The following is a 25,759-nucleotide window of genomic DNA, read 5'->3' as shown; positions in this document are numbered from 1 at the left end:
TATAATAAAGTTCAAAAGCCTTTTGAATATCCTCTAATTCACAGCAAATCTGTTTTGTCTTAGGGTTTCTAATCTTATAAATTGTATTATTTTCCTTGTATCCTCCAAGAAAATAGTTTGATTGCCCTCACACCTGTCATAACACCTTTGTTTGGTAAATTTAAGTTGTTTTTCAATTTCCTCATCATAAATGCCATTTATGTCTTGTTTGATTTTGTTTATTCTAGTTAGTATCTGAGGATCTTTTTGTTCCATGTGTCTAATTTCTAGAGACTTCATGTCCTCTTGCAGTTCAACATATTCTTGTATTTTATTCTTTTATTTAGTTTTTTTATTTATTCTTCTGTACAGCACTTTGGTCCACTGTGGTTCTTTTAAAGTGCTTTACAAATAAAATTGGACTGGATTGGATTAGATTTGATATACCTCTACCCCATTTCCTGCAGCTTTTGTGAGGAACAAATATTGTATTCAACAGATAAGGCAAAACATTACTGAATCCCCATATTGTCGATTATAGTTATGCATAATTTTAATGTTTCTATGTTAAAATGACCAATGATTATAAGTAGTGGCCAGACCCAGGGTTCTCGCTACGTTCGTTGAACGTCTGGGCCCCCGACGCTGTTCCGGGTGACCCCGACCCACTACGCTGTCTTTCAACCAGCGTAGTGGTGTTTTTTTGTGTGTGTGTGTGTGTGTGTGTGATCGTCCAGCGTAATAACGAGATTTGAATTTGAAAAAATATATTCCTTCTTCTAGGGCTGTATGATTAATCGATTTTAAATTGAAATTGGATTTTTTAAATAGGACGATTTTTTAAAAAGGGAAATCGTGAAATGGATTTCATCCTTCTCGTGCCTCCGGGCCCCGCGCCTGCGGGCTACCGTAGGCTCTTCCTCCTATCAGTGAAAGCGGTCTGTCACAAAAGTCCGTGTAATGACCGGACTTTAAGTCTGTTAATGAACCTGCAGTAGCGATACTAATGTGAGCCGATGTTTCACGCACGGATCCCGCAATTGAAATATAACTGTATGGGGATCATTTATCTTCCGTTGTCCCGGATCCGTACCGTACTTTCTTCTTCCAATCCGGGTCCAGGTCACGGGGTCAGCAGCCTCAGCAGAGGAGCCCAGACAGCCCTCTGCCCACACACATCCACTAGCTCCACAGATAGAATCCCTCCAGCGTGTCCTGGGTCAGTCTCTTCCACGCATGGATTCCCTAATTTAAATAGAATCACATGGGGATCACTCATATTCCGTGGTCCACGCACGCACGACTGATGCCTGTCACTGACTTACATTGGTATCACTTCTGTGGGCCAGATACCCAGAAAAGAAAAAAATATATACCGTAAATTCCGGACTATAGACCGCACCTGAATATAAGCCGCAGACCCTAATTTTAGAAAGAAAATCAATTTTGTACACGTATAAGCCGCGCCGGTTTATAAGCCGCGGGTGTCCACCAGTGGTGATATCTCATAGACTGCAAGAGAAGCCCAGCTTCCCCTATCATTGTGAAAATTTAATGGTTAAATATGGTCGGTTGTGTTGACATTTCATTGACTACCTATGTGTTAAGACACGTTCATCTCACAGATGAGTTCGTTCAGAATCAGCTTTATCACAAATCATCAGACTCGATGTTGTTCACTTCTCATACATTCCTGTTGCGCTGTTTCCTCATACGATCTATGGTCAGTGCATTTCCCCGTTGAAGCCTGGCTTCTATGGGAGTCTATGGGACCGAGTGGAACTTTTTTTTTCATTGCGTCAAAACTGGAGAGACAGCGAGTGCATATTGAGGCACCGACACCGCCGGTGGCTCACTTCTGTAACCACAGCTCGGTGCAACAGATGCAGCAGTGGATCGGTTGTGGGGAAACTGGGGTTGAATTCTGTTCATCAATAGGACTGACTAAAACAGTAAAATAATGGCAGAGCTCAGTCAAACATTGAAATCAAAGGCTTATGTCACATTAACACACATGATTAAACTGACATTAAACATCTGTGGTAATAAACCTAGAGTTAGGCCACATCAATTTTATCTGAGCAACCATTGCATCACTTAGGCCCCTGTGTATCAGACAATCACTAGGGTCTGATGTAAGGTCTGTTACCAGTACCACTGAAACATATAAATGTTTTCAGTTTGTCTGATGAGTGGGTTTGGGAGGCTCAGGTCATGTGTAGACAGTTTTCCTGTGGTGATTAGATTTAAACTAAGGCAGATAGCAGAAGCTTTTGAAAATAATGCTGTTTCTTTTTTTTGTGACAGGAACATAATCTCATTTATTCAGACAGATGTAAGATCAAAACTACATTTATGTCTATATTTATACATTATTTCTCTTGCACAGAGTAAATGAATGTAACAGAAAATTACACCAGTATGTTCCACTTTAACCTGACTTTGTTTGTGAAAATAGGGTCATTCCGTTATCCAGCCTTTGTACTGTGCTTACTGATGTTTGCTTTCATTGTCTCTGCTAATATAATCATATTACTGGTCATATCACAGGAGAGAACACTGCATGAGCCCATGTACATGTTCATTGCACTGTTGTCTGTTAATGCTCTTTATGGTTCGACTGGTTTCTTCCCCAGATTTTTAATGGACCTTCTGTCTGACACTCATCTCATCTCACGTCCAGCTTGTTTTACTCAGATCTATATTATTTACACTTATGCATCTTATGAAATGACCATCCTTAGTATAATGGCTTTTGACAGGTATGTTGCTGTATGTGAACCTTTACATTATCACAATAAGATGACCCGTATGAGCGTTTGCATATTATCAGCCTTTGCCTGGATAATGCCAGCCTTTTCTATTGCAACATGTCTTTATTTGTCCATAAGGCTTCCTCTGTGTGGTAATAAGATCTTAAAAGTATACTGTGCTGCCTGGAGTGTTGCTAAACTGTCATGTGCATCCACTTTAATCCTACACATTGCAACTTTATTAGTAGCTGTCGTTACAGTGTTTCTTCCTCTGATCTATGTCCTGTATACCTACTGTCAAATCGTGATTGTGTGCAGGAAGATGTCATCTGAATTCAAGAGCAAAGTGTTCCAAACATGTTTACCACATACTATTTCACTATTAAGCTATTGTTTTGCAGTGTTTTGTGATGTTATGCTTAATCGTATTGATGTGAAAAAGTTAAACCCATATTTTGCGGTAATTTTGTCACTGGAGATCGTTCTGATTCCTCCAGTTCTTAACCCTCTTCTTTATGGCTTGACTTTACCAGAAATCAGAAAACACATTTTCAGGATGTTACCGTGGTTAAAGAGGCATAAACTTGAACAAAAGATGACATATCACACATGACAACAATGCATTTGGTGTTTTTTGTTTTTTTCTTCACTCATATCTGTCCAAGGCTGTCATATGTCTTGTCAAACTTAAATGTAATATACAGTCAAATATTGTGACAGGGGAAACAAAAAAAAAACAAAACAGACTAAAAAAAGTTCATAAGACATTATAGACTGGTGCAAACAAAGGGCTATTTACAGTGTGTGTGTGTGTGTGTGTGTGTGTGTGTGTGTGTGTGTGTGATTATGGTTGTTTTGTGCAGGTTGGGTATGTTCAGGTGGAGACAGAAGAGGGAATGAAAACAGAATTGCCAGTCTCATAAAACAAGGGGTCAAAGGATGTGAGTTTACAAAAGGAAGAAATCAGTAAAACGTTTTAAATGATAGTATAGAGAGAAGCTTAAGGGAAAGAAAAAAGAAAGAAAACAAAAAGGAAAAGGAGAAAAAAACAGAAAAACAGCAAAATCAATAATCCCAAATGCAATAATAGTGACAGCCTTTTCTTTCTTTTTTCTTCCTCTCCTCCCCCCTCCCTCCTCCGCTCTTTCTCCTCTTTTTCTTATTATCATTACTGTTATCATCACTCCAATTTTCTAGATTTCTATAATATACATGAATTGGCTTGTTTTTTTTTGTTTTTTTTGTTGGAGGGGGTAAGGCCAAGGACTTGAGCTCAGCTGCCGACAGCCCTGAGGTGGCAGCTAGTCCAACAAGCTCACTTCCTGCCCCTTCAGAACAACCTCTGACCTAATTAGATCAGATTACAATATTTGTTTAGCACTAAATTAAAAAAAAAAAGTAATATACAGTTGCGGAAAAACTTATTAGACCATCAAACGTCATCAAAAACAACGGTTATGCAATCAAGTACGAACTCCTGTGTGTATCGTGTGACTAAAACAGACAGAAAAGAAAACATGGAATGCCTTAAAAGCACTGTTTTTGTCAGTACAATGCCGTAGATATTGATGTAAGAACTGAAGGGATTTTGGTTATTATCAAGAAAACCATGGAAAATGTCTAGATATCAGCTCTGAAATTAAACTCGTATGAGGTATTTTTATTGTTATCATTATATTTGTCCAAACAGATGTACCTTTATTTGTACCAGGCATTAAAATGAACAAGAAACTGAAGAAAACAAGGGGTGGTCTAATAATTTTTTCCACAACTGTACCATTCTAACAGACTTACTTTTCTTGTGGTTTTATTTTCACACATGGAGGCAGTTCATCCAATGAGACGAGCTAACTAACCCTGGAGTTCCAACAAGAACCATTCAAGGGTTTCATCTGGACCCTGTACAGGGGCAGTAAAAATAACCTTTTATAAGGGTTTCTCTTTTATACAGCAGCTCCTAAACTATGGAACCATCTGCCTCTCCATATCAGACAGTCCTCCTCTGTCTGTTTTTAAATCACTTCTTAAAACTCATCTTTTCTCCTTGGCTTTTGAAACCATGTGTGATGTTTGAATGTACTATTACCTCCGCCAAGGAGGTTATGTTTTTGCCAGGGTTTGTTTGTTTGTTTGTCTGTTTGTCTGTCCGTTAGTGTGCAACATAACTCAAAAAGTTATGGACAGATTTTGATGAAATTTTCAGGGTTTGTTGGAAATGGGATAAGGAAGAAATGATTAAATTTTGGTGGTGATCGGGGGTGGGGGGGCCCACGGGGGGGCCCATTTCCAACAAACCCTGAAAATTTCATCAAAATCTGTCCATAACTTTTTGAGTTATGTTGCACACTAACGGACAGACAAACAAACAGACAGACAAACAAACAAACCCTGGCAAAAACATAACCTCCTTGGCGTGGGGGGGCCCACAGGGGGGGGCCACTGATCAGCCTTGGCGGAGGTCTGCACTCTCCAAGTGCTTCTAGTTTTTATTCTGTTGTTTTATTTGGTATTGGTGTATTGTTCTTATTTTTATTGTTTGTACAGCTTTTTATGTTTTTTTAGTCTATTCTTATATTTTATTCTTTTATTTTGTTTTTTTATTTATACTTCTGTACAGCACTTTGGTCCACTGTGGTTCTTTTAAAGTGTGTTACAAATTAAGTCGGATTGGATTTGATATACCTCTACCCCATTTCCTGCAGCTTTTGTGAGGAACAAATATTGTATTCAACAGATAAGGCAAAACATTATTGAATCCCCATATTGTAGATTATAGTTATGGATAATTTTAATGTTTCTGTGTTAAAATGACCAATGATTATAAGTCGTGGCCAGACCATGGAGTGGGGGTGCTGGGGCACTTAAAACTGCTTGGAGAAGAGGGGGCTCTTAACATGATATTAAACATATTAACCCATAAAGACCCAGTGCTACTTCTGTGGCAGCTCCCAAATTAATTTTGCTCTTTATTTAACCTTTTTTGAGTGATTTATCACCATTTGTCATATTTACCTCCGCCAAGGAGGTTATGTTTTTGCCAGGGTTTGTTTGTTTGTTTGTCTGTCCGTTAGTGTGCAACATAACTCAAAAAGTTATGGACAGATTTTGATGAAATTTTCAGGGTTTGTTGGAAATGGAATAAGGAAGAAATGATTAAATTTTGGTGGTGATCGGGGGTGGGGGGGCCCACGGGGGGGGCCACTGATCAGCCTTGGCGGAGGTCTGCGCTCTCCGAGTGCTTCTAGTTTTTTCTGTATTTTGCATTTATTTCAGTGAAAATCAGGTATTTTACCATATTTAATTTTCTGATCAAGTAGATGGTCATAAAAGTTTAAATTAAATTTTAGGTTTATTATATCAAAAACAGAAGGAAATGAAGAAAAAAAATGACTTTTTCAGCAAAGACGTCAACAACTGAATGTAAAAACAAGTGTGTCCATCCACTGTCATTGATCCAACTCCATGGGTTTTACTGGTGAATCAATGTTGTAGAAGATGACAGTGTTTCCACGTTCACTACGGAGCCTCTGAACGTCCAAATGGGTCATATCTGATTACCATGAAAAGATTTAAAACTGCATTTTACACCAATTATTTACATGGATTAATAGGATTAATGAGTCAACAGGTATTAAACAGTTTCTATCAGCAGATGATTTTGGTCACCAGTGGCTGTTTGGGTCTTTATGGGTTAATTACAGTATTTGTCTCATTTCTACATACATATGTTCACTTCTCAGATGTGAGACACCAACAGAAGAAGTAAATAGCTCCTAAAACTTTTGGAGAACCAGAGGCTGTGCTCTCATTGGAGAACTGAAGAATCAGTTCAGGATGCATCGGGTTGTGGCCCAAGTCCATGACAAATATTACATGATAGTCTGGATTCACAAGTTGCTTTGAATGAGATACAGATACTTTCTGGACTCAAGACTGAAAATAAAATATAAGATTAGCCTGCTCCAAATGTCACAGATAACAAAGTTTAGTCCTGTTCAGCCTGTTTCACTTCTGTTCATCCTCCTCCACCTGAGATTTACTCAAATACTGTCATATTTAACAAATGTGTCAACATTTTGAGCCGATTACCTAAAATGTTCAGTTTTGGTTGTATTAATGAACTCAAGTAGCTAAACAGGACAGAAAGCCAACAACCTGGAGGGGGTAGAGTCATGTGCATTTAAAGGGCCAGCGCTCAGAATGACCTTTCTGGTGTCATTACTCAGAAACAGGGTTGCAGATGGACCTGTGGAGTTTAAGTAATGAAGAATTCAGACCCAAGCAGAGCATTTACAGTTTATGGAGACCACAGGGAAATGTTTGAAAATGCGTAATTCCATTTTTAAAAAAACAAAATGTCACTCCTTTAAAATGATTCATCAGATGCAACAGTGGATCGGTTGTGGGGAAACTGGGGTTGAATTCTGTTCATCAAGAGGAACTTTGACTACAACAGTAAAACACAGGCAGAGCTCAGTCAGACATTGAAATCAAAGGCTTATGTCACATTAACACACATGATTAAACTGACATTAAACATCTGTGGTAATAAACCTAGAGTTAGGCCACATCAAAATTTTCAGTGCAACCATTGCATCACTTAGGCCCCTGTGTATCAGACAATCACTAGGGTCTGATGTAAGGTCTGTTACCAGTACCACTGAAACATATAAATGTTTTCAGTTTGTCTGATGAGTGGGTTTGGGAGGCTCAGGTCATGTGTAGACAGTTTTCCTGTGGTGATTAGATTTAAACTAAGGCAGATAGAAGAAGCTTTTGGAAATAATGCTGTATTTCCTTTTTTTTGACAGGAACATAATCTCATTTGGTCAGACAAATGTAAGATCAAAACTACATTTATATCTATATTTATACATTATTTCTCTTGTACAAAGTAAATGAATGTAACAGAAAATTACACCAATATGTTCCACTTTAACCTGACTATGTTTGTGAAAATAGGGTCATTCCGTTATCCAGCCTTTGTACTGTGCTTACTGATGTTTGCTTTCATTGTCTCTGCTAATATAATCATATTACTGGTCATATCACAGGAGAGAACACTGCATGAGCCCATGTACATGTTCATTGCACTGTTGTCTGTTAATGCTCTTTATGGTTCGACTGGTTTCTTCCCCAGATTTTTAATGGACCTTCTGTCTGACACTCATCTCATCTCACGTCCAGCTTGTTTCACTCAGATCTATATTATTTACACTTATGGATCTTATGAAATGACCATCCTTAGTATAATGGCTTTTGACAGGTATGTTGCTGTATGTGAACCTTTACATTATCATAATAAGATGACCCGTAAGAAAGTTTGCATATTATCAGCCTTTGCCTGGATAATGCCAGCCTTTTCTGTTGCAACATGTCTTTATTTGACTGTAAGGCTTCCTCTGTGTGGTAATAAGATCTTAAAAGTATTCTGTGCTGGCTGGAATGTAGCTAAACTGTCTTGTGTGTCCACTTTAATCAGCAACATTGTAGGTTTATTATACGTTGTCATTGTAGTATTTCTTCCTCTGATCTATGTCCTCTATACCTACTGTCGAATTATAATTGTGTGCAGCAAAAAGTCATCTGAATTCAAGAGCAAAGTGTTCCAAACATGTTTACCACACACTGTTTCATTTGTAACCTTTTCTTTAGCAGGGTTTTGTGATATTGCCCTTAATCGTATTGATGTGGAAAAGTTAAACCGATATTTTGCTGTAATTTTGTCACTGGAGATCGTTCTGATTCCTCCAGTTCTTAACCCTCTTCTTTATGGCTTGACTTTACCAGAAATCAGAAAACACATTTTCAGGATGTTACCGTGGTTAAAGAAGCATAAACTGGAACAAAAGATGACATATCACACATGACAACAATGCATTTGGTGGTTTTTTGTTTTTTGTTTTTTTTTACTTCACTCATATCTGTCCAAGGCTGTCATATGTCTTGTGAAACTTAAATGTAATATACAGTCAAATATTGTGACAGGGGAAAAAAAACAAACAGACCAAAAAACGTTCATAAGACATTATAGACTGGTGCAAAGAGAGGGCTATTTACAGGTGTGTGTGTGTGTGTGTATGTATGTGTGTGAGTGTGAGTGTGTGTGTATGTGTGTGTGTGTGTGTGTGTGTGTGTGTGATTATGGTTGTTTTGTGCGGGTTGGGCATGTTCAGGTGGAGACAGAAGAGGGAATAAAAACAGAATTGACAGTCTAGTAAGGAAAAGGGTCAAAGGATGTGAGTTTAGAAAAGGATGAAATCAGTAAAAGGTTTTAAATGATAGTATAGAGAGAAGCTTAAGGGAAAAAAGAAAGAAAGGAAGAAAGCAAAGGAGAGAAAAAACAACAAAAAACAGCAAAATCAGTAATCCCAAAAACAATAATAGTGACAGCCTTTTCTTTCTTTTTTCTTCCTCTCCTCCCCCCTCCCTCCTCCCCTCTTTCTCCTCTTTTTCTTATTATCATTACTGTTATCATCACTCCAGTTTTCTAAATTTCTATAATATACATAAATTGACTAGGTTTTTTATGGAGGTGGTAAGGCAAAAGGACTTGAGCTCAGCTGCCGACAGCCCTGAGGTGGCAGCTAGTCCAACAAGCTCACTTCCTGCCCCTTCAGAACAACCCTCTGACCTAATTAGATCAGATTACAAAATTTGTTTAACACTAAATTAAAAACAAAAAAGTAATATACAGTCGTGGACAAACTTATTAGACCATCAAACGTCATCAAAAACAACAGCTGTGTAATCAAGTACTAACTCCTGTGTGTATCATGTGACTAAAACAGGCAGAAAAGAAAACATGGAATGCCTAAAAGCACTGTTGTGGTCAGTACAATGCCATAGATATTGATGTAAGAAGTGAAGTGATTTTGATTATTATCAAGAAAACCATTGAAAATGTCTAGATATCAGCTCTGAAATTAAACTCGTATGAGGTATTTTTGTTGTTATCATTATATTTGTCCAAACAGATGTACCTTTAGCTATACAAGGTATTAAAATGAACAAGAAACTGAAGAAAACAAGGGGTGGTCTAATAATTTTTTCCACAACTGTACCATTCTGACAGACTTACTTTTCTTGTGGTTTTATTTTCGCACATGGAGGCAGTTCATTCAATGAGACGAGCTAACTAACCCTGGAGTTCCATCAAGAACCATCCAAGGGTTTCATCTGGACCCTGTACAGGGGCAGTAAAAATAACCTTTTATAAGGGTTTCTCTTTTATACAGCAGCTCCTAAACTATGGAACCATCTGCCTCTCCATATCAGACAGTCCTCCTCTGTCTGTTTTTAAATCCCTTCTTAAAACTCATCTTTTCTCCTTGGCTTTTGAAACCATGTGAGATATTTGAATGTATTATTTTTATTCTGTTGTTTTATTTGGTATTGGTGTATTGTTCTTATTTTTATTGTTTGTACAGCTTTTTATGTTTTTTAGTCTATTCTTGTATTTCATTCTTTTATTTTGTTTTTTTATTTATACTTCTGTACAGCACTTTGGTCCACTGCGGTTCTTTTAAAGTGTGTTACAAATTAAGTTGGATTGGATTAGATTTGATATACCTCTACCCCCATTTCCTGCAGCTTTTGTGAGGAACAAATATTGTGTTCAACAGATAAGGCAAAACATTATTGAATCCCCATATTGTAGATTATAGTTATGGATAATTTTAATGTTTCTGTGTTAAAATGACCAATGATTATAAGTCGTGGCCAGACCATGGGGTGGGGGTGGGGGTGCTGGGGCGCTTCAAACTGCTTGGAGAAGAGGGGGCTCTTTAACATGATATTAAATATATTAACCCATAAAGACCCAGTGCTACTTCTGTGGCAGCTCCCAAATTAATTTTGCTCTTTATTTAACCTTTTTTGAGTGATTTATCACCATTTGTCATATTTTTTTCTGTATTTTGCATTTATTTCAGTGAAAATCAGGTATTTTACCTTATTTAATTTTCTGATCAAGTAGATGGTCATAAAAGTTTAAATTAAATTTTAGGTTTATTATATCAAAAACAGAAGGAAATGAAGAAAAAAAATGACTTTTTCAGCAAAGACATCAACAACTGAATGTAAAAACAAGTGTGTCCATCCACTGTCATTGATCCAACTCCATGGGTTTTACTGGTGAATCAATGTTGTAGAAGATGACAGTGTTTCCACGTTCACTACGGAGCCTCTGAACGTCCAAATGGGTCATATCTGATTACCATGAAAAGATTAAAAACTTCATTTTACACCAGTTATTTACATGTTTTAATAGGATTAATGAGTCAACAGGTATTAAACAGTTTCTATCAGCAGATGATTTTGGTCACCAGTGGCTGTTTGGGTCTTTATGGGTTAATTACATTATTTGTCTCATTTCTACATACATATGTTCACTTCTCAGATGTGAGACACCAACAGAAGAAGTAAATAGCTCCTAAAACTTTTGGAGAACCAGAGGCTGTGCTCTCATTGGAGAACTGAAGAATCAGTTCAGGATGCATCGGGTTGTGGCCCAAGTCCATGACAAATATTACATGATAGTCTGGGTTCACAAGTTGCTTTGAATGAGATACAGATACTTTCTGGACTCAAGACTGAATATAAAATATAAGATTAGCCTGCTCCAAATGTCACAGATAACAAAGTTTAGTCCTGTTCAGCCTGTTTCACTTCTGTTCATCCTCCTCCACCTGAGATTTAGTCAAATACTGTCATATTTAACAACTAGAAGCACTCGGAGAGCGCAGACCTCCGCCAAGGCTGATCAGTGGCCCCCCCCGTGGGCCCCCCCACCCCCAATCACCACCAAAATGCAATCATTTCTTCCTTATCCCATTTCCAACAAACCCTGAAAATTTCATCCAAATCTGTCCATAACTTTTTGAGTTATGTTGCACACTAACAATCAGTGGCCCCCCCTCGTGGGCCCCCCCACCCCCGATCACCAAAATTTAATCATTTCTTCCTCATCCCATTTCCAACAAACCCCTGAAAATTTCATCCAAATCCGTCCATAACTTTTTGAGTTATGTTGCACACTAACGGACAGACAAACAAACAAACAAACAAACAAACAAACCCTGGCAAAAACATAACCTCCTTGGCGGAGGTAAAAAGTAAAATATCACTCCTTTAAAACAACTCATCAGATGCAACAGTGGATCAGTTGTGGGGAAACTGGGGTTGAATTCTGTTCATCAACAGCAACTTTGACTACAACAGTAAAACACAGGCAGAGCTCAGTCAGACATTGAAATCAAAGGCTTATGTCACATTAACACACATGATTAAACTGACATTAAACATCTGTGGTAATAAACCTAGAGTTAGGCCACATCAATTTTATTTGAGCAACCATTGCATCACTTAGGCCCCTGTGTATCAGACAATCACTAGGGTCTGATGTAAGGTCTGTTACCAGTACCACTGAAACATATAAATGTTTTCAGTTTGTCTGATGAGTGGGTTTGGGAGGCTCAGGTCATGTGTAGACAGTTTTCCTGTGGTGATTAGATTTAAACTAAGGCAGATAGAAGAAGCTTTTGGAAATAATGCTGTTTCTTTTTTTTGTGACAGGAACATAATCTCATTTATTCAGACAAATGTAAGATCAAAACTACATTTATGTCTATATTTATACATTATTTCTCTTGTACAAAGTAAATGAATGTAACAGAAAATTACACCAATATGTTCCACTTTAACCTGACTATGTTTGTGAAAATAGGGTCATTCCGTTATCCAGCCTTTGTACTGTGCTTACTGATGTTTGCTTTCATTGTCTCTGCTAATATAATCATATTACTGGTCATATCACAGGAGAGAACACTGCATGAGCCCATGTACATGTTCATTGCACTGTTGTCTGTTAATGCTCTTTATGGTTCGACTGGTTTCTTCCCCAGATTTTTAATGGACCTTCTGTCTGACACTCATCTCATCTCACGTCCAGCTTGTTACACTCAGATCTATATTATTTACACTTATGGATCTTGTGAATTGACCATCCTTAGTATAATGGCTTTTGACAGGTATGTTGCTGTATGTGAACCTTTACATTATCACAATAAGATGACCCATAAGAAAGTTTGCATATTATCAGCCTTTGCCTGGATAATGCCAGCCTTTTCTGTTGCAACATGTCTTTATTTGACTGTAAGGCTTCCTCTGTGTGGTAATAAGATCTTAAAAGTATTCTGTGCCGGCTGGAATGTAGCTAAACTGTCTTGTGTGTCCACTTTAATCAGCAACATTGTAGGTTTATTATTCGTTGTAATTGCTGTGTTTCTTCCTCTGATCTATGTCCTGTATACCTACTGTCGAATTATAATTGTGTGCAGCAAAATGTCATCTGAATTCAAGAGCAAAGTGTTCCAAACATGTTTACCACACACTATTTCATTTGTAACCTTTTCTTTATCAGGGTTTTGTGATATTGCCCTTAATCGTATTGATGTGGAAAAGTTAAACCGATATTTAGCTGTAATTTTGTCACTGGAGATCGTTCTGATTCCTCCAGTTCTTAACCCTCTTCTTTATGGCTTGACTTTACCAGAAATCAGGAAACACATTTTCAGGATGTTACCGTGGTTAAAGAAGCATAAACTGGAACAAAAGATGACATATCACACATGACAACAATGGATTTGGTGTTTGTTTGTTTTTTTTTTTACTTCACTCATATCTGTCCAAGGCTGTCATATGTCTTGTCAAACTTAAATGTAATATACAGTCAAATATTGTGACAGGGGAAAAAAAAGTTCATAAGACATTATAGACTGGTGCAAACAGAGGGCTATTTACAGGTGTGTGTGTGTGTGTGTGTGTGTGTGTGTGTGTGTGTGTGTGTGTGTGTGTGTGTTTTTGTGTGTGCGTGCGTGCTTGCGTGTTTGTGTGTGTGTGATTATGGTTGTTTTGTGTGGGTTGGGCATATTCAGGTGGAGACAGAAGAGGGAATGAAAACAGAACTGAAAGTCTAATAAGAAAAACCGTTAAAGGATGTGAGTTTACAAAAGGAAGAAATCAGTAAAAGGTTTTAAATAGTAGTGTAGACAGAAGCTTAAGGGAAAGAAAAAAGAAAGAAAAGAAAAAGGAAAAGGAGAGAAAAAAAAAAACAGAAAAACAGCAAAATCAGTAATCCCAAATACAATAATAGTGACAGCCTTTTCTTTCTTTTTTCTTCCTCTCCTCCCCCCACCCCCCTCCCTCCTCCTCTCTTTCTCCTCCTCTTTTTCTTATTATCATTACTGTTATCATCACTCCAATTTTCTAGATTGGTAAAATATACATAAATTGACTTGGGTTTTTTTGGAAGGGGTAAGGCCAAGGAGTTGAGCTCAGCTGCCGACAGCCCTGAGGTGGCAGCTAGTCCAACAAGGTCACTTCCTGCCCCTTCAGAGCAACCCTCTGACCTAATTAGATCAGATTACAATATTTGTTTAGCACTAAATAAAAAAAAGTAATATACAGTCGTGGAAAAACTTATTAGACCATCAAATGTCATCAAAAACAACGGTTATGCAATCAAGTACTAACTCCTGTGTGTATCATGTGACTAAAACAGACCGAAAAGAAAACATGGAATCCTTTCTGGACTCAAGACTGAACATAAAATATATGATTAACCTGCTCCAAATGTCACAGATAACAAAGTTTAGTCCTGTTCAGCCTGTTTCACTTCTGTTTATCCTCCTCCACCTGAGATTTACTCAAATACTGTCATATTTAACACAGTTGAATGAAATCTCCTCTTGGATGCATGGGTGATGCAAGGGTCCTTTAAAACAACTGATACAACAGTGGGTCAGTTGTGGGGAAACTGGGGTTGAATTCTGTTCAGCAACAGCAACTTTGACTAAAACAGTAAAATACAGGCAGAGCTCAGTCAAACATTGAAATCAAAGGCTTATGTCACATTAACACATGATTAAACTGACATTAAACATCTGTGGTAATAAACTTAAAGTTAGGCCACATCAATTTTTTTTCTAATTAACCATTGCCCCTTTGTATCAGACAATCACCAGGGTCTGATGTAAGGTCTGTTACCAGTACCACTGTTTCTTTTTTTTTTGTGGCAGAAACATAATCTCATTTATTCAGACAAATGTAAGATCAAAACTACATTTATGTCTATATTTGTACATTATTTCTCTTGTCCAAAGTAAATGAATGTAACAGAAAATTACACCTTTATGCTCCACTTTAACCTGACTATGTTTGTGAATATAGGGTCATTCCGTTATCCAGCCTTTGTACTGTGCTTACTGATGTTTGCTTTCATTGTCTCTGCTAATATAATCATATTACTGGTCATATCACAGGAGAGAACACTGCATGAGCCCATGTACATGTTCATTGCACAGTTGTCTGTCAATGCTCCTTATGGTTCGACTGGTTTCTTCCCCAGATTTTTAATGGACCTTCTGTCTGACACTCATCTCATCTCACGTCCAGCTTGTTTCACTCAGATCTATATTATTTACACTTATGGTTGCTATGAAATGACTATCCTTGGTATAATGGCTTTTGACAGGTATGTTGCTGTATGTGAACCTTTACATTATCACAATAAGATGACACATAAGAAAGTTTGTAAATTAGTAGTTGTTGTCCAACGTTTTCTGTTGCAACATGTCTTTATTTGGCTGAAAGGCTTCCTCTGTGTGGCAATAAGATCTTAAATGTATACTGTGGTATCTGGAATATTGTTAAACTGTCATGTGTTTCAACTTTAATCAATAACATTGTTGGTTTAACAGTAGTTGTACTTGCAGCATTTCCACCTCTGATCTATGTCCTGTATACCTACTGTCAAATTGTGATTGTGTGCAGGAAGATGTCATCTGAATTCAATAGCAAAGTGTCCCAAACATGTTTACCACATACTATTTCATGTGTAAGCTATTGTTTTTCAGGATTTTGTGACATTGCCCTTAATCGTATTGATGTAGAGAAGCTGAACCCATATTGTGCTGCTGTTTTGTCACTTGAGGTGGTCATGATTCCTCCAGTTCTTAACCCTCCTGTATATGGCTTGAGTTTACCAGAAATCAGAAAACACACTCTCAAGAAGTTGCCATGGTTAAAATGTTTCTTAAAGGAGCATAAACTAGAAGGAAATGTGACAATTTGACACTGATGAAAAAATTTGTTTTGTTTTTGTTTGTTTTTTTCTTTTGTCTGAAGGTATCATATGTCTTGTTTAAATTAAATGTGATGTTTAGTTCTGTCCTTCTTTTCTTATTTTTTTTTTATTTTCATCCAATCCAATAATTAATAAAGGCTAATTAACCTCCTAAGACCCAGCGATGGGTTTTCTGTCCACATTTGTGGACAAGAGTTTTACAACTTTATACAAAAAAGAAAGAAAAGAAAACTGTCCACTACAAAGGACCTTCCCCAACAATTTTAAAAACTGCATCTGAAAAAACTGTTGCATCATGATGTTTCCAATATAGGCACTTATTTAATAAAAAACTAACAAAGCTTGTACTTTGCTGACATTTCCTGGGTCTCAGGAGGTTTAACATTGTATCTGTGTAAACAGCATCTGAGGCACTGGGGGAACAACAGCCAGTTTTTCACCTTATATTAAATTAATCCTCCTATTATCCTCAAATATTACTAACACATTTTACCCTTGGGGTCAATCTGACCTTAGGGATATTTGCCTCCAGAAAATGATTGACATAAAAGTGTTGACCAAGTTTTTTGTGTCAGGCACTTTGTTTATTTGTTGAATACATTAATCCCTTGATGATAGTTTGAGAGGGGAGGCATGTGTAATTGGAAAGACTTGGATGTGATCGACTCACGTTTGCGTCCTCATTTACGCAGGAGGAGGAAGGAGGAAGTCAAATTGTTTCCCACATGCCCACACCATAAGAAGTATCATGGGAATAGTTGTTTTTCCCAACCCCCTGTTAAGTATATACTCAAAAATATCAACTCTGCACCTGCAGGTGTGGAGATGTGAGGTCTCACACACACACACACACACACACACACACACACACACACACACACACACACACACACACACACAGACAAATTTTACTCAGCTAAAACACCTTGGGCTCAAATTGATGCCAGAGGATCACCAATGCATGCAATATGTGTTCAGCTCATTGTAAACAAATATCATCATGATACTTTTGTGCTTAATCAGTTGTCCCCATCAAATTAGGAAAAGTCATGAAATATGAAGCAAAAAAAAAAAAAAAGTTGACAATTATTTTTTGAATGATAAACATTGAATGGGATCAAATATACCCCAAGGATAATACAAGGGTTAATATCTCCCCCAGTTTAGATCAGATTTTGATTAGGTAAAGCAGAGAGAACTGACTGGGTTGAAGGATAAAGGCTTGATTTGACTTGAAGGCATATTAACCACAACAACCTCCTATTATGTTGATATGCATAAAATATTATGTTTTTTTTTTTTTCTTTTATTCGGAAAAAGACAGTATTCCTATTGAATTTTGCTTGATAAATGAAAATGAATGTCCCTTTAATATTCAGGTTTGCATACATATGTGCGTATCCCATTAAATTAATCATTTTTCATTAAATTCAACTGGTGGCAGATGTTCCAATGGATGAACTCAGGCCATCTGTTTTATTCCTTGAAAGAAAAAGGTCAGCTTTTCAATATAAAAGCAGACCTCTTACAAAGCATATATTTTTACAAGAGAGGGCCTTTGTCTGTACACTATTTGAGCATAAACAAGGCCCATATGACACAACCTGCAGTAAAGCACACAGTAATATAATAAAAAAAAGTTGTTGGAAAAAAAGAAATATCTATCTATCTATCTATATTTATCTATCTGTCTGTCTGTCTGTCTGTCTGTCTGTCTGTACTAATATTAAAAAAATAAGCAAATGGAATATGGAGTTTACATGAGTTTCCAAGTTCAGAATCGTCTTATTCAGAATTATAGGCTTGCACATAAATATAATCAGTGACAGCACCACCTTTCTACTGTTATTTTTTTCTCCCCTCATTTTAATTTAGATTAAATTAGTGATACAATGGTCCAAGTCAGAAAAAAAAACACTAAAACAGGCATGAAATGGATTTTTTGTTGTTGTTGTTTAGATTAAAAGTTAATGCTTTATTTTTGCATTAGTTTCTTGAATTTAACTAACATGGGCACCAAATCTCTGATTGGATATCTGTAAATCCCATGTTAACATCTCACTGAGGTTTTCCTCATTTGAGAAGATAAAAACAAATGGAAAATCATTCAGTGTGGAATAGGGACGCAGGAGTAGTTCCCATATTTTCCCTCTCACCTCTAGTTCTTCATAGTTATAAACACAAACTGTAAAATGATATGATGGATAATTTTTCGGTTATCACTGTGTTTACTCTGTCAGGGCTGAGTGGGATAGAAAAGTACAAAATCTCTTTGTTTTTTGTAACATTATTGTTTTACTGTGTGATCTGGCTGGTAAATGTAGCTGTTATTGTGACAATTGTTGTGGATAAGAGCCTTCATGAACCCATGTATATTTTCCTGTGTAATCTGTGCATTAATGGACTTTATGGCACAGCAGGATTTTACCCCAAATTCCTCATGGATCTCCTGTCTACTACTCATGTTATTTCTTATGCTGGATGTCTTCTGCAGGGCTTTGTCATTCATTCTTCTGTTTCTGCTGATTTTTCTCTTCTTGTCCTCATGGCCTTTGACAGATATGTGGCGATATGTCGACCTCTGGTGTACCACTCCATGATGACGAAACCCAGAGTTTGTGTGTTTCTGTTTTTTGCTTGGTTCATACCCATATATTTAGTGTTTGTAGGTTCGATGACTACACTCACATTGAGGTTATGTGGTTCACACATACCAAAGATCTACTGTATTAATTATTTAGTTGGTCAGCTTGCCTGCTCTTTCTCTGTAGCACATGTTATTGTTCCAGCGTTTAACTACAGCTTTTTCTCTTGTCATTTTATTTTTGTTATATGGTCTTATATCTATCTGGTAAAAACATGTCGAACATCTAGGGAGAACAGGAGTAAATTCATTCAGACATGTCTGCCTCATTTATTCTGCTTAGTAACTTTTGGTGTGTCTTTGCTTTTTGATCTGTTGTACATTCGATTTGGTTCCAAATCATCATCACAAAGTGCTCAAAACTTTATGGCAATCGAATTTCTCATCATACCTCCTATTCTGAATCCACTCATCTATGGTTTTAAAATGACACAAATAAGAAAAAGAATCATACAATTTCTGATTGGTAAACACATCTAGATAAGATATTAACACAAGTGTGATTGTAAGAGATATATCATAAATTGCTAAATTAAAAATCTCATCAATTTTCAGATTTTCTCTGCACCCTCTTTTAAGATGCTTCTGTATATTGAGTGTAATGTGTAATTATGTCTAACTGAAGGACTTCTGCTTTACGGTGTCACAGCCTCGGGTAAAAAATATATTTTGTCCAGTGGTCAGTTTGAAAATAATTTCTGTAAATCAACTGAACTTCATGTATCTCTAAAGGTGCTTATTGCATTACTTACTCAGTAATGTGGGCAATAAACAGTTTTTTTTACCATCACTGTGTACTGAAAACTTCATGAGCCCATGTATAACAACTTTTTTGGTCTTCGTGTTCTTTAACAGGCTTTTACCCAGAGTTTCTCACAGATCTCTTTCCTTTATCTCAATGGGTAATGCTCAGAATTTTGGGATACATTATCTGCTTGTGACTTAATTACCCCACCCCACCGAAGGGGAGGCAAGGGGTATTGTTTTTTGGTTTGGTTTGTTTCTTTGTTTGTTAACACTTTAGCAGCAAAACTATTGGTTGAATTCATACTAAACTTTAGATTAGATACACTGGCAATTAGATAGATTGCCAGTGACCCAGAATAGATGTGATTACATTTTGGGAAAAGTAGGTCAAAGTTAAAATTTTTTATGAATTTTTTTACATTTTTTTTTCCCATTTACTTGTAATGGGCAAAATTTGTCTGTGCTGACATCAGCACACGCATAGACATGATGACATTAGCTGGATCGATGCCAAAATAAGCTACATGCGAGGGGCGGGGTTTGTTGTGTCCTGCACCACTTGTTAGTATTCTTTTCAATTACAGGAAACTCTGTGGGTCAAAGGTCTAGGATGCAGCAAAACATTTTACATTATGGTACAGTTATAGTGGATGCATTTGACTGGACTGATGGGTTTTGTTCTCTTAATTCTTTTATTGATTGGTCAGAACACATTGAACATACAGTCACATTTTTATGTAAAAAGTAAAAAAAAATTAAAAATCAGTCCAACAACTCATATTTGAAGGTTTTATTGGTGTCGAGGCTCTGGAATCAACACTCCTTGCAGATATTTTACTCATAGGTATTGGGGAGTAATGAATGAATAACTTCAGCTTCAGAGCCTAAAGGTGGTTGCTGGTGCGGTGGAAGGGGCTTAAAGGCCCGAAACAATAAATAATATTACTGTGGTTTATTTTCTTTGTGCCTGTGGTAATCTATTGCACTACAACATAACAGGTTATTGACTTGGGTTTATGTTTATTTAACTCCATCATTAATCATTCACTGTAAAAATGAGTCATTGAAACAAGAAATGTAAATGTTATAGTTCATTTATCAGTTTCATAACCTACGTCATAGAAGAACACAACAGTAGTTAATAGGAAGCCAGCAAGTAACAACCCAGAGGTAAACCAGCACATCGGTGGACTTAGTTGAAAATTTAAAAAAATTAAAAAAAAATTACACTTTTGTGCAGATGAGATGTATGATGTTGGACTTCCTGGTCAGGATTTGATGCAGAATTCTAGTGCATGTGCACAACACCTTGTCCAGTTCTGGTCCGACTGGTCTGTTTACATGCAGTAGATGAACTTTCAAACACTTTATCTGGGTGTGTTAGTACAAACTAACATGTTTACATGTACTTTAAGTACAGTCCAGTTTTAGTCAGAGCAAACCTGGACTGTAATACTTAGTGTTTTTAAGTGTCATGGAAACCTCCTTACTGTCACTTCTAGCACATGTTCTCCAGTAGGCCCTTGTCCATGTGCACTATTGTACTGTCCACATGCAACAGTGCCTACCCACTTGTTCCACTGTCTTCAGGGAGGTGGAAAGAATGCAGCTCAACGGACTGGCTGGCGTGGGAAAAACAATGGTGATCCCCACCTGGCACTCAGCAGCAGCATATGTCATGTACTTACAGGACATGGAGCTGTCACATGCTTTTAGTCCCATGGGTCCAGGACAAAAGGGCCGGTTGAACTGGGAGCTCCCATGGGTGTATTTGAAGTCTGGGCACATATGCAGAGAACCAGCCAACCTAATCTGAGGCCAACTGGGAACCACCAGGATGACAACCACCTCCACCACCTGGTCGATCTATAGGAGAAGATGAAGGAGACTGAACAGAAGGAATGCATATCGGAGGCCCTGAGGCCACTGAGGAATCACTGAATGCTTGCCCCTGGAGAGAGGGTTGTCTCTCCTTTTACAGAAACAGAAGGATCAGTGAACTGCCTATCAGGAGGCAAAGACAATGGATAGACCTGTGCCAAAATGTTTGTCAAACATCTCCAGATGCTGCCGGTATTGTCCTGGGAGCAGTTCCAATCTGGTGAGTTGATTCACTGCATGGTTATCCTTACATGTGCATTTCCCCTGTTGATCTGAACCTTAGGTGGCCTCACTCTCATATTAACCCTTTAAGTGCCAGACAGTTAAGGGGCTAATACGCCTTAAAAGTGCCACAGAATTTGGCCGTTTTTCAGTATTTCACGTCGTTTTTATAATATTTGAAGAATCCTGCAGGAAACCGCTCGGTAACATCCGACCGATTGCTGATTAGATCCAAAACGCACCGGCCGCAGCCGAATCATTATTGATCGTAATTTGCATAATTTATAATAATAATAATAATAATAATAATAATAATGATAACAATAATCTTTATTTATATAGCACTTTTCATACATTAAAAACTGTAGCACAAAGTGCTTTACATATCAGTTTAAAAATCAGTACCGCCCCCCACCCACACCCACCCACTCACCCGCACACACACACACATATACATGCAAACCCACATATACATGTAAACCCACAAGCTCACACATACTTAAGAAGACTGACTGAGCACGGGTAGACCAGAACAAAAATGTACAAGTAAAAGTAAAACATCAATTTAGGAGGCGCTGTCTCAGGGAGCCATCCGCACCAGGATGCAGCCGCCGACCCCGGCGACCAGGCACCAGCAACACAGCCCCGCATCCCAACTAGTGGGAGAGGGCCAACTGGGACCCCCACCCACCAGAACGGAGCGGACCCCAGTGAGAGAAGGCGCCGCCACAGCCCCTGGAGTCCACAGCCGCCCCCCGGCATGGAGGGCTCCATCTGATGAAACACCGGAGAATAAGAAACATTAAAAAGACATAAAAATATTATTCGGTCGCGTGACCTCAAATTCCCGTCTGCTTGGTCTCAAAAGGGGGACACAGAAAGAATGTCATCGAAATGCGAGAAAGAAATGGGGGTGGATGGTTTGTTTGTACACAAATGTGGCGTGTTCTCCAAAGCCGATCTGATCGGCCCGTGGCACTTTACAGGTTGTTTTTGTAAAGCCGATTTAATCGGCCCATGGCACTGAAAGTGTTAACTGGGCCGAGCTGTAAAACCAAGGGAAATCTAATGAATGTTCAACTCACTGTGATATAATGAGGATCTGGAGTGCTAAGAAAACATTTTATGAAAAAGCAAACACTGGGTGGTATGTCTCATGGTTTGGATGAGATTCTTGTTGGGTATATCAGCAATAACTGGATTGAGAGTGAACACATAGTAACCATAGCGATCAACAGGCTCAGAGTGATAGCTGACATTTTCTGGCTCTCAAATGTTTTTATTTTCCAAATTTACTGTTCACTGCTTCTAATGTACTAAGTGCTAATGCTGATCCCTAATGCTAATACTAGATACTGTGTGTAGACGGATATAAATATGTTGGAGTGTACCTAGATAACAAACAGGACTAGCCCAGGAACACCAACGTCTTCAACATGAAGCTGCCTCTATTTTCTGAGGAGGCCTGGATCTTTCAGCATTTGCTAGAAGATGCTGGAGATATTTTGTGTGTCTGTGGTGGATGCTGGCATTGTCTTTGCTGTTGTGAGCAGGGGCAGCAGGTTGAAAGTAATAGACACAAACAGACTGAACAAACTAACACATAAGGTTGGAGAACATCTTGGGATGGAGGTGGATTCACTCCCTGTGGTGTCATAGAGGAGGACATACAGTGAGCCAGGATGGGTAACAGCTGTTAGATATCAGTGCATAGCAACGTGCCACATTTCACTGCTGATAACGGCAATGGCGTTGTAACATTTCAAATAGTAATTACTCGATTACCCGTTATTGGAAAACAATTTTAACGCCGTTATTCCCAACACTCCCTAACCCTAATCTACACCCAAACTGTTTGATTTCTCAAAGGTCAAGTGTCAACAATCCATGCAAAATGGTATAGAAACTTTCACCTGTAGCTTTAAAGGAGTCGTATGTAGGATTGTGGCCAAAACTGGTACTGCAGTCACATTCAAGAATACTGTAGAGTGAGGTATCTCCTCCCCCTCCCCCCAGACTAGAGGTTGCCAGGTCCAGCATGAGTGTCTACTAAAAGGAGCTATCATAGCAAGCCACGAATCCTACACTGGTACTTATACCGGGCCCAGTCTCTTCTTCTGGAACTAGGCCACGTTGTTTTCTCCTGGGGCCGGACCACGGTCTCTTCACCCAGGAGAAAACACCACGGCTCGGGCCGGAAGAAGACATCGTGGCCCGAGCCCGCAGTCTCACCACCCGGCAAGAGCCACTGAGAGAGCTGATGTCAGTCTTCAAATTGTTCTCTGCTTTCAGCCGTCTCCATGTTTTAAAAGCATCTCCTACACATGTCCCTGTTTTGTTTGTCACAACGTATTTGGGAATAATAAGAGGCCTTTTAGGTTTAGTAACGTCAGACATTTATGATCAGAAATGTTCCAGATGCAGCTCAGTGGGAACTGGCAACCTGGATGACCAAACGCTACAGACTTGTTGATTGGCAGATAGGTGATGGGTGGAGCATCAGACCAAAACACAAAATGACAATATAAACATTATTTAGGGGCTGACACTTAAATTTAAAAAAGGCAAATATTCTGGCTGGACTACTACTGTCAGTGATACCAGTATTTGAAATGAACATGATTCCTTAGTGTCTGGTGACATTCAGAGCCATTTTATGATTACTTGGAACATAATTCTTACATACAGCTCCTTTAAATATAATACTGATCTGAACTCTTCAGTTCATAAAAAATGTCAAAAAAACATTTTCATTACATGAAAATGCAAATTCAATAACGAAATTATACTGCAGTGAGTTAAGCACAGTATTTAATAAGTTAAATGGCTCATTGTTTCTGGAATCAAGCCACTTAAAGTATGAAAATGAAGCCAAAAGAAAAAATGCACTTGAGCTGGAAGTATATATGAATTGTAAATTTACTGAGACATGTGAGATCCTAAGGCAGGCGTGAGTTCTATGAATGAAAACAATACATTTATTATGTACATTATGTAACTTTTTAAAAGTCTATGTTTGTTTACAAAACCATGGCCACATCCTGAGGATGTGCTTTCTGATTTCTGGTAAAGTCAAGCCATATACAAGAGGGTTGAGAACCGGAGGAATCAACACAAACTCCAGTGACAAAATTACAGCTAAATATGGGTTTAACTTTTCCACATCAATACGACTAAGGGCAACATCACAAAATACTGCAATAGAAAAGGTTACAAATGAAATAGTATGTGGTAAACATGTTTGGAACACTTTGCTCTTGAATTCAGATGACATTTTGCTGCACACAATTATAATTCGACAGTAGGTATACAGGACATAGATCAGAGGAAGAAACACTGTAACTACAGCTACTAATAACCCTACAATGTTGCTGATTAAAGTGGACACACATGACAGTTTAGCAACATTCCAGACGGCACAGTATACTTTTAAGATCTTATTGCCACACAGAGGAAGCCTTATAGCCAAATAAAGACATGTTGCAACAGAAAAGGCTGGCATTATCCAGGCAAAGGCTGATAATATGCAAACTTTCTTATGGGTCATCTTATTGTGATAATGTAAAGGTTCACATACAGCAACGTACCTGTCAAAAGCCATTATACCGAGGATGGTCATTTCATAAGATGCATAAGTGTAAATAATATAGATCTGAGTGAAACAAGCTGGACGTGAGATGAGATGAGTGTCAGACAGAAGGTCCATTAAAAATCTGGGGAAGAAACCAGTCGAACCATAAAGAGCATTGACAGACAACAGTGCAATGAACATGTACATGGGCTCATGCAGTGTTCTCTCCTGTGATATGACCAGTAATATGATTATATTAGCAGAGACAATGAAAGCAAACATCAGTAAGCACAGTACAAAGGCTGGATAACGGTATGACCCTATATTCACAAACATAGTCAGGTTAAAGTGGAACGTATTGGTGTAATTTTCCATTAAATTCATTTAACCGATATGAAAGAAATCAGACATACATATAATGATGTTACATTACTGTCAATTATGTTGTTTATGTTTATGTTTGTTTATGCATTTGGCAGACGCTTTTTTCCAAAGCAACTTACAGGGGAAAACCAATCAAATCACTCAATCAATCAAATTTTATTTATATAGCGCCAGATCACAAAAAAGTTATCTCATGACACTTTATATGTAGAGTTGGTCAAAACCAGACTCTAAGCCAATTTACAGAAACCCAACAGAATTAGTTTGTATGTAGTTGTCACAACACTCTCATTTGAGTTTGTCAGAAATGAAGGAAACAAACCAAAATTCTGCAAATCATCATATCTCTCTCAGGTTTAATACATATTTAAACATAACAACTAGAAGAAAGGTCCCTACACATCTACACAATCTACAACTAGTCAAGCTCT

The 25,759-nt window shown here is 37.9% G+C and overlaps 5 protein-coding genes and 1 pseudogene across 5 annotated transcripts; 5 read left to right on the top strand and 1 right to left on the bottom strand.

Annotated features, from left to right (window-relative positions):
* The first annotated feature begins 2,373 nt into the window (after positions 1–2,373).
* LOC115412852 (olfactory receptor 142-like) lies at positions 2,374–3,345 on the top strand. The gene has a single exon (XM_030125507.1). It carries the CDS (start codon positions 2,374–2,376, stop codon positions 3,343–3,345), a length of 972 nt encoding a protein of 323 aa, XP_029981367.1.
* Positions 3,346–7,630: 4,285 nt separating this feature from the next.
* Positions 7,631–8,602, top strand: LOC115412851 (olfactory receptor 142-like). The gene has a single exon (XM_030125506.1). It carries the CDS (start codon positions 7,631–7,633, stop codon positions 8,600–8,602), a length of 972 nt encoding a protein of 323 aa, XP_029981366.1.
* Positions 8,603–12,395: 3,793 nt separating this feature from the next.
* On the top strand, positions 12,396–13,367 carry LOC115412850 (olfactory receptor 142-like). The gene has a single exon (XM_030125505.1). It carries the CDS (start codon positions 12,396–12,398, stop codon positions 13,365–13,367), a length of 972 nt encoding a protein of 323 aa, XP_029981365.1.
* Positions 13,368–15,001: 1,634 nt separating this feature from the next.
* On the top strand, positions 15,002–15,867 carry LOC115412849 (putative gustatory receptor clone PTE03; annotated as a pseudogene).
* Positions 15,868–18,076: 2,209 nt separating this feature from the next.
* LOC115412556 (olfactory receptor 52E8-like) lies at positions 18,077–19,003 on the top strand. Its single transcript, XM_030125126.1, has one exon. It carries the CDS (start codon positions 18,077–18,079, stop codon positions 19,001–19,003), a length of 927 nt encoding a protein of 308 aa, XP_029980986.1.
* A 5,380-nt stretch (positions 19,004–24,383) lies between these two features.
* LOC115412848 (olfactory receptor 51E1-like) lies at positions 24,384–25,319 on the bottom strand. Its single transcript, XM_030125504.1, has one exon. The coding sequence runs from the start codon at positions 25,317–25,319 to the stop codon at positions 24,384–24,386; it is 936 nt and encodes a 311-aa protein (XP_029981364.1).
* Positions 25,320–25,759: the final 440 nt, after the last annotated feature.

This window comes from Sphaeramia orbicularis, chromosome 21, assembly GCF_902148855.1.
Source record: "Sphaeramia orbicularis chromosome 21, fSphaOr1.1, whole genome shotgun sequence".
Taxonomy (NCBI): Eukaryota; Metazoa; Chordata; class Actinopteri; order Kurtiformes; family Apogonidae; genus Sphaeramia; species Sphaeramia orbicularis.
This window is presented reverse-complemented; position numbering and strand designations above follow the sequence as displayed.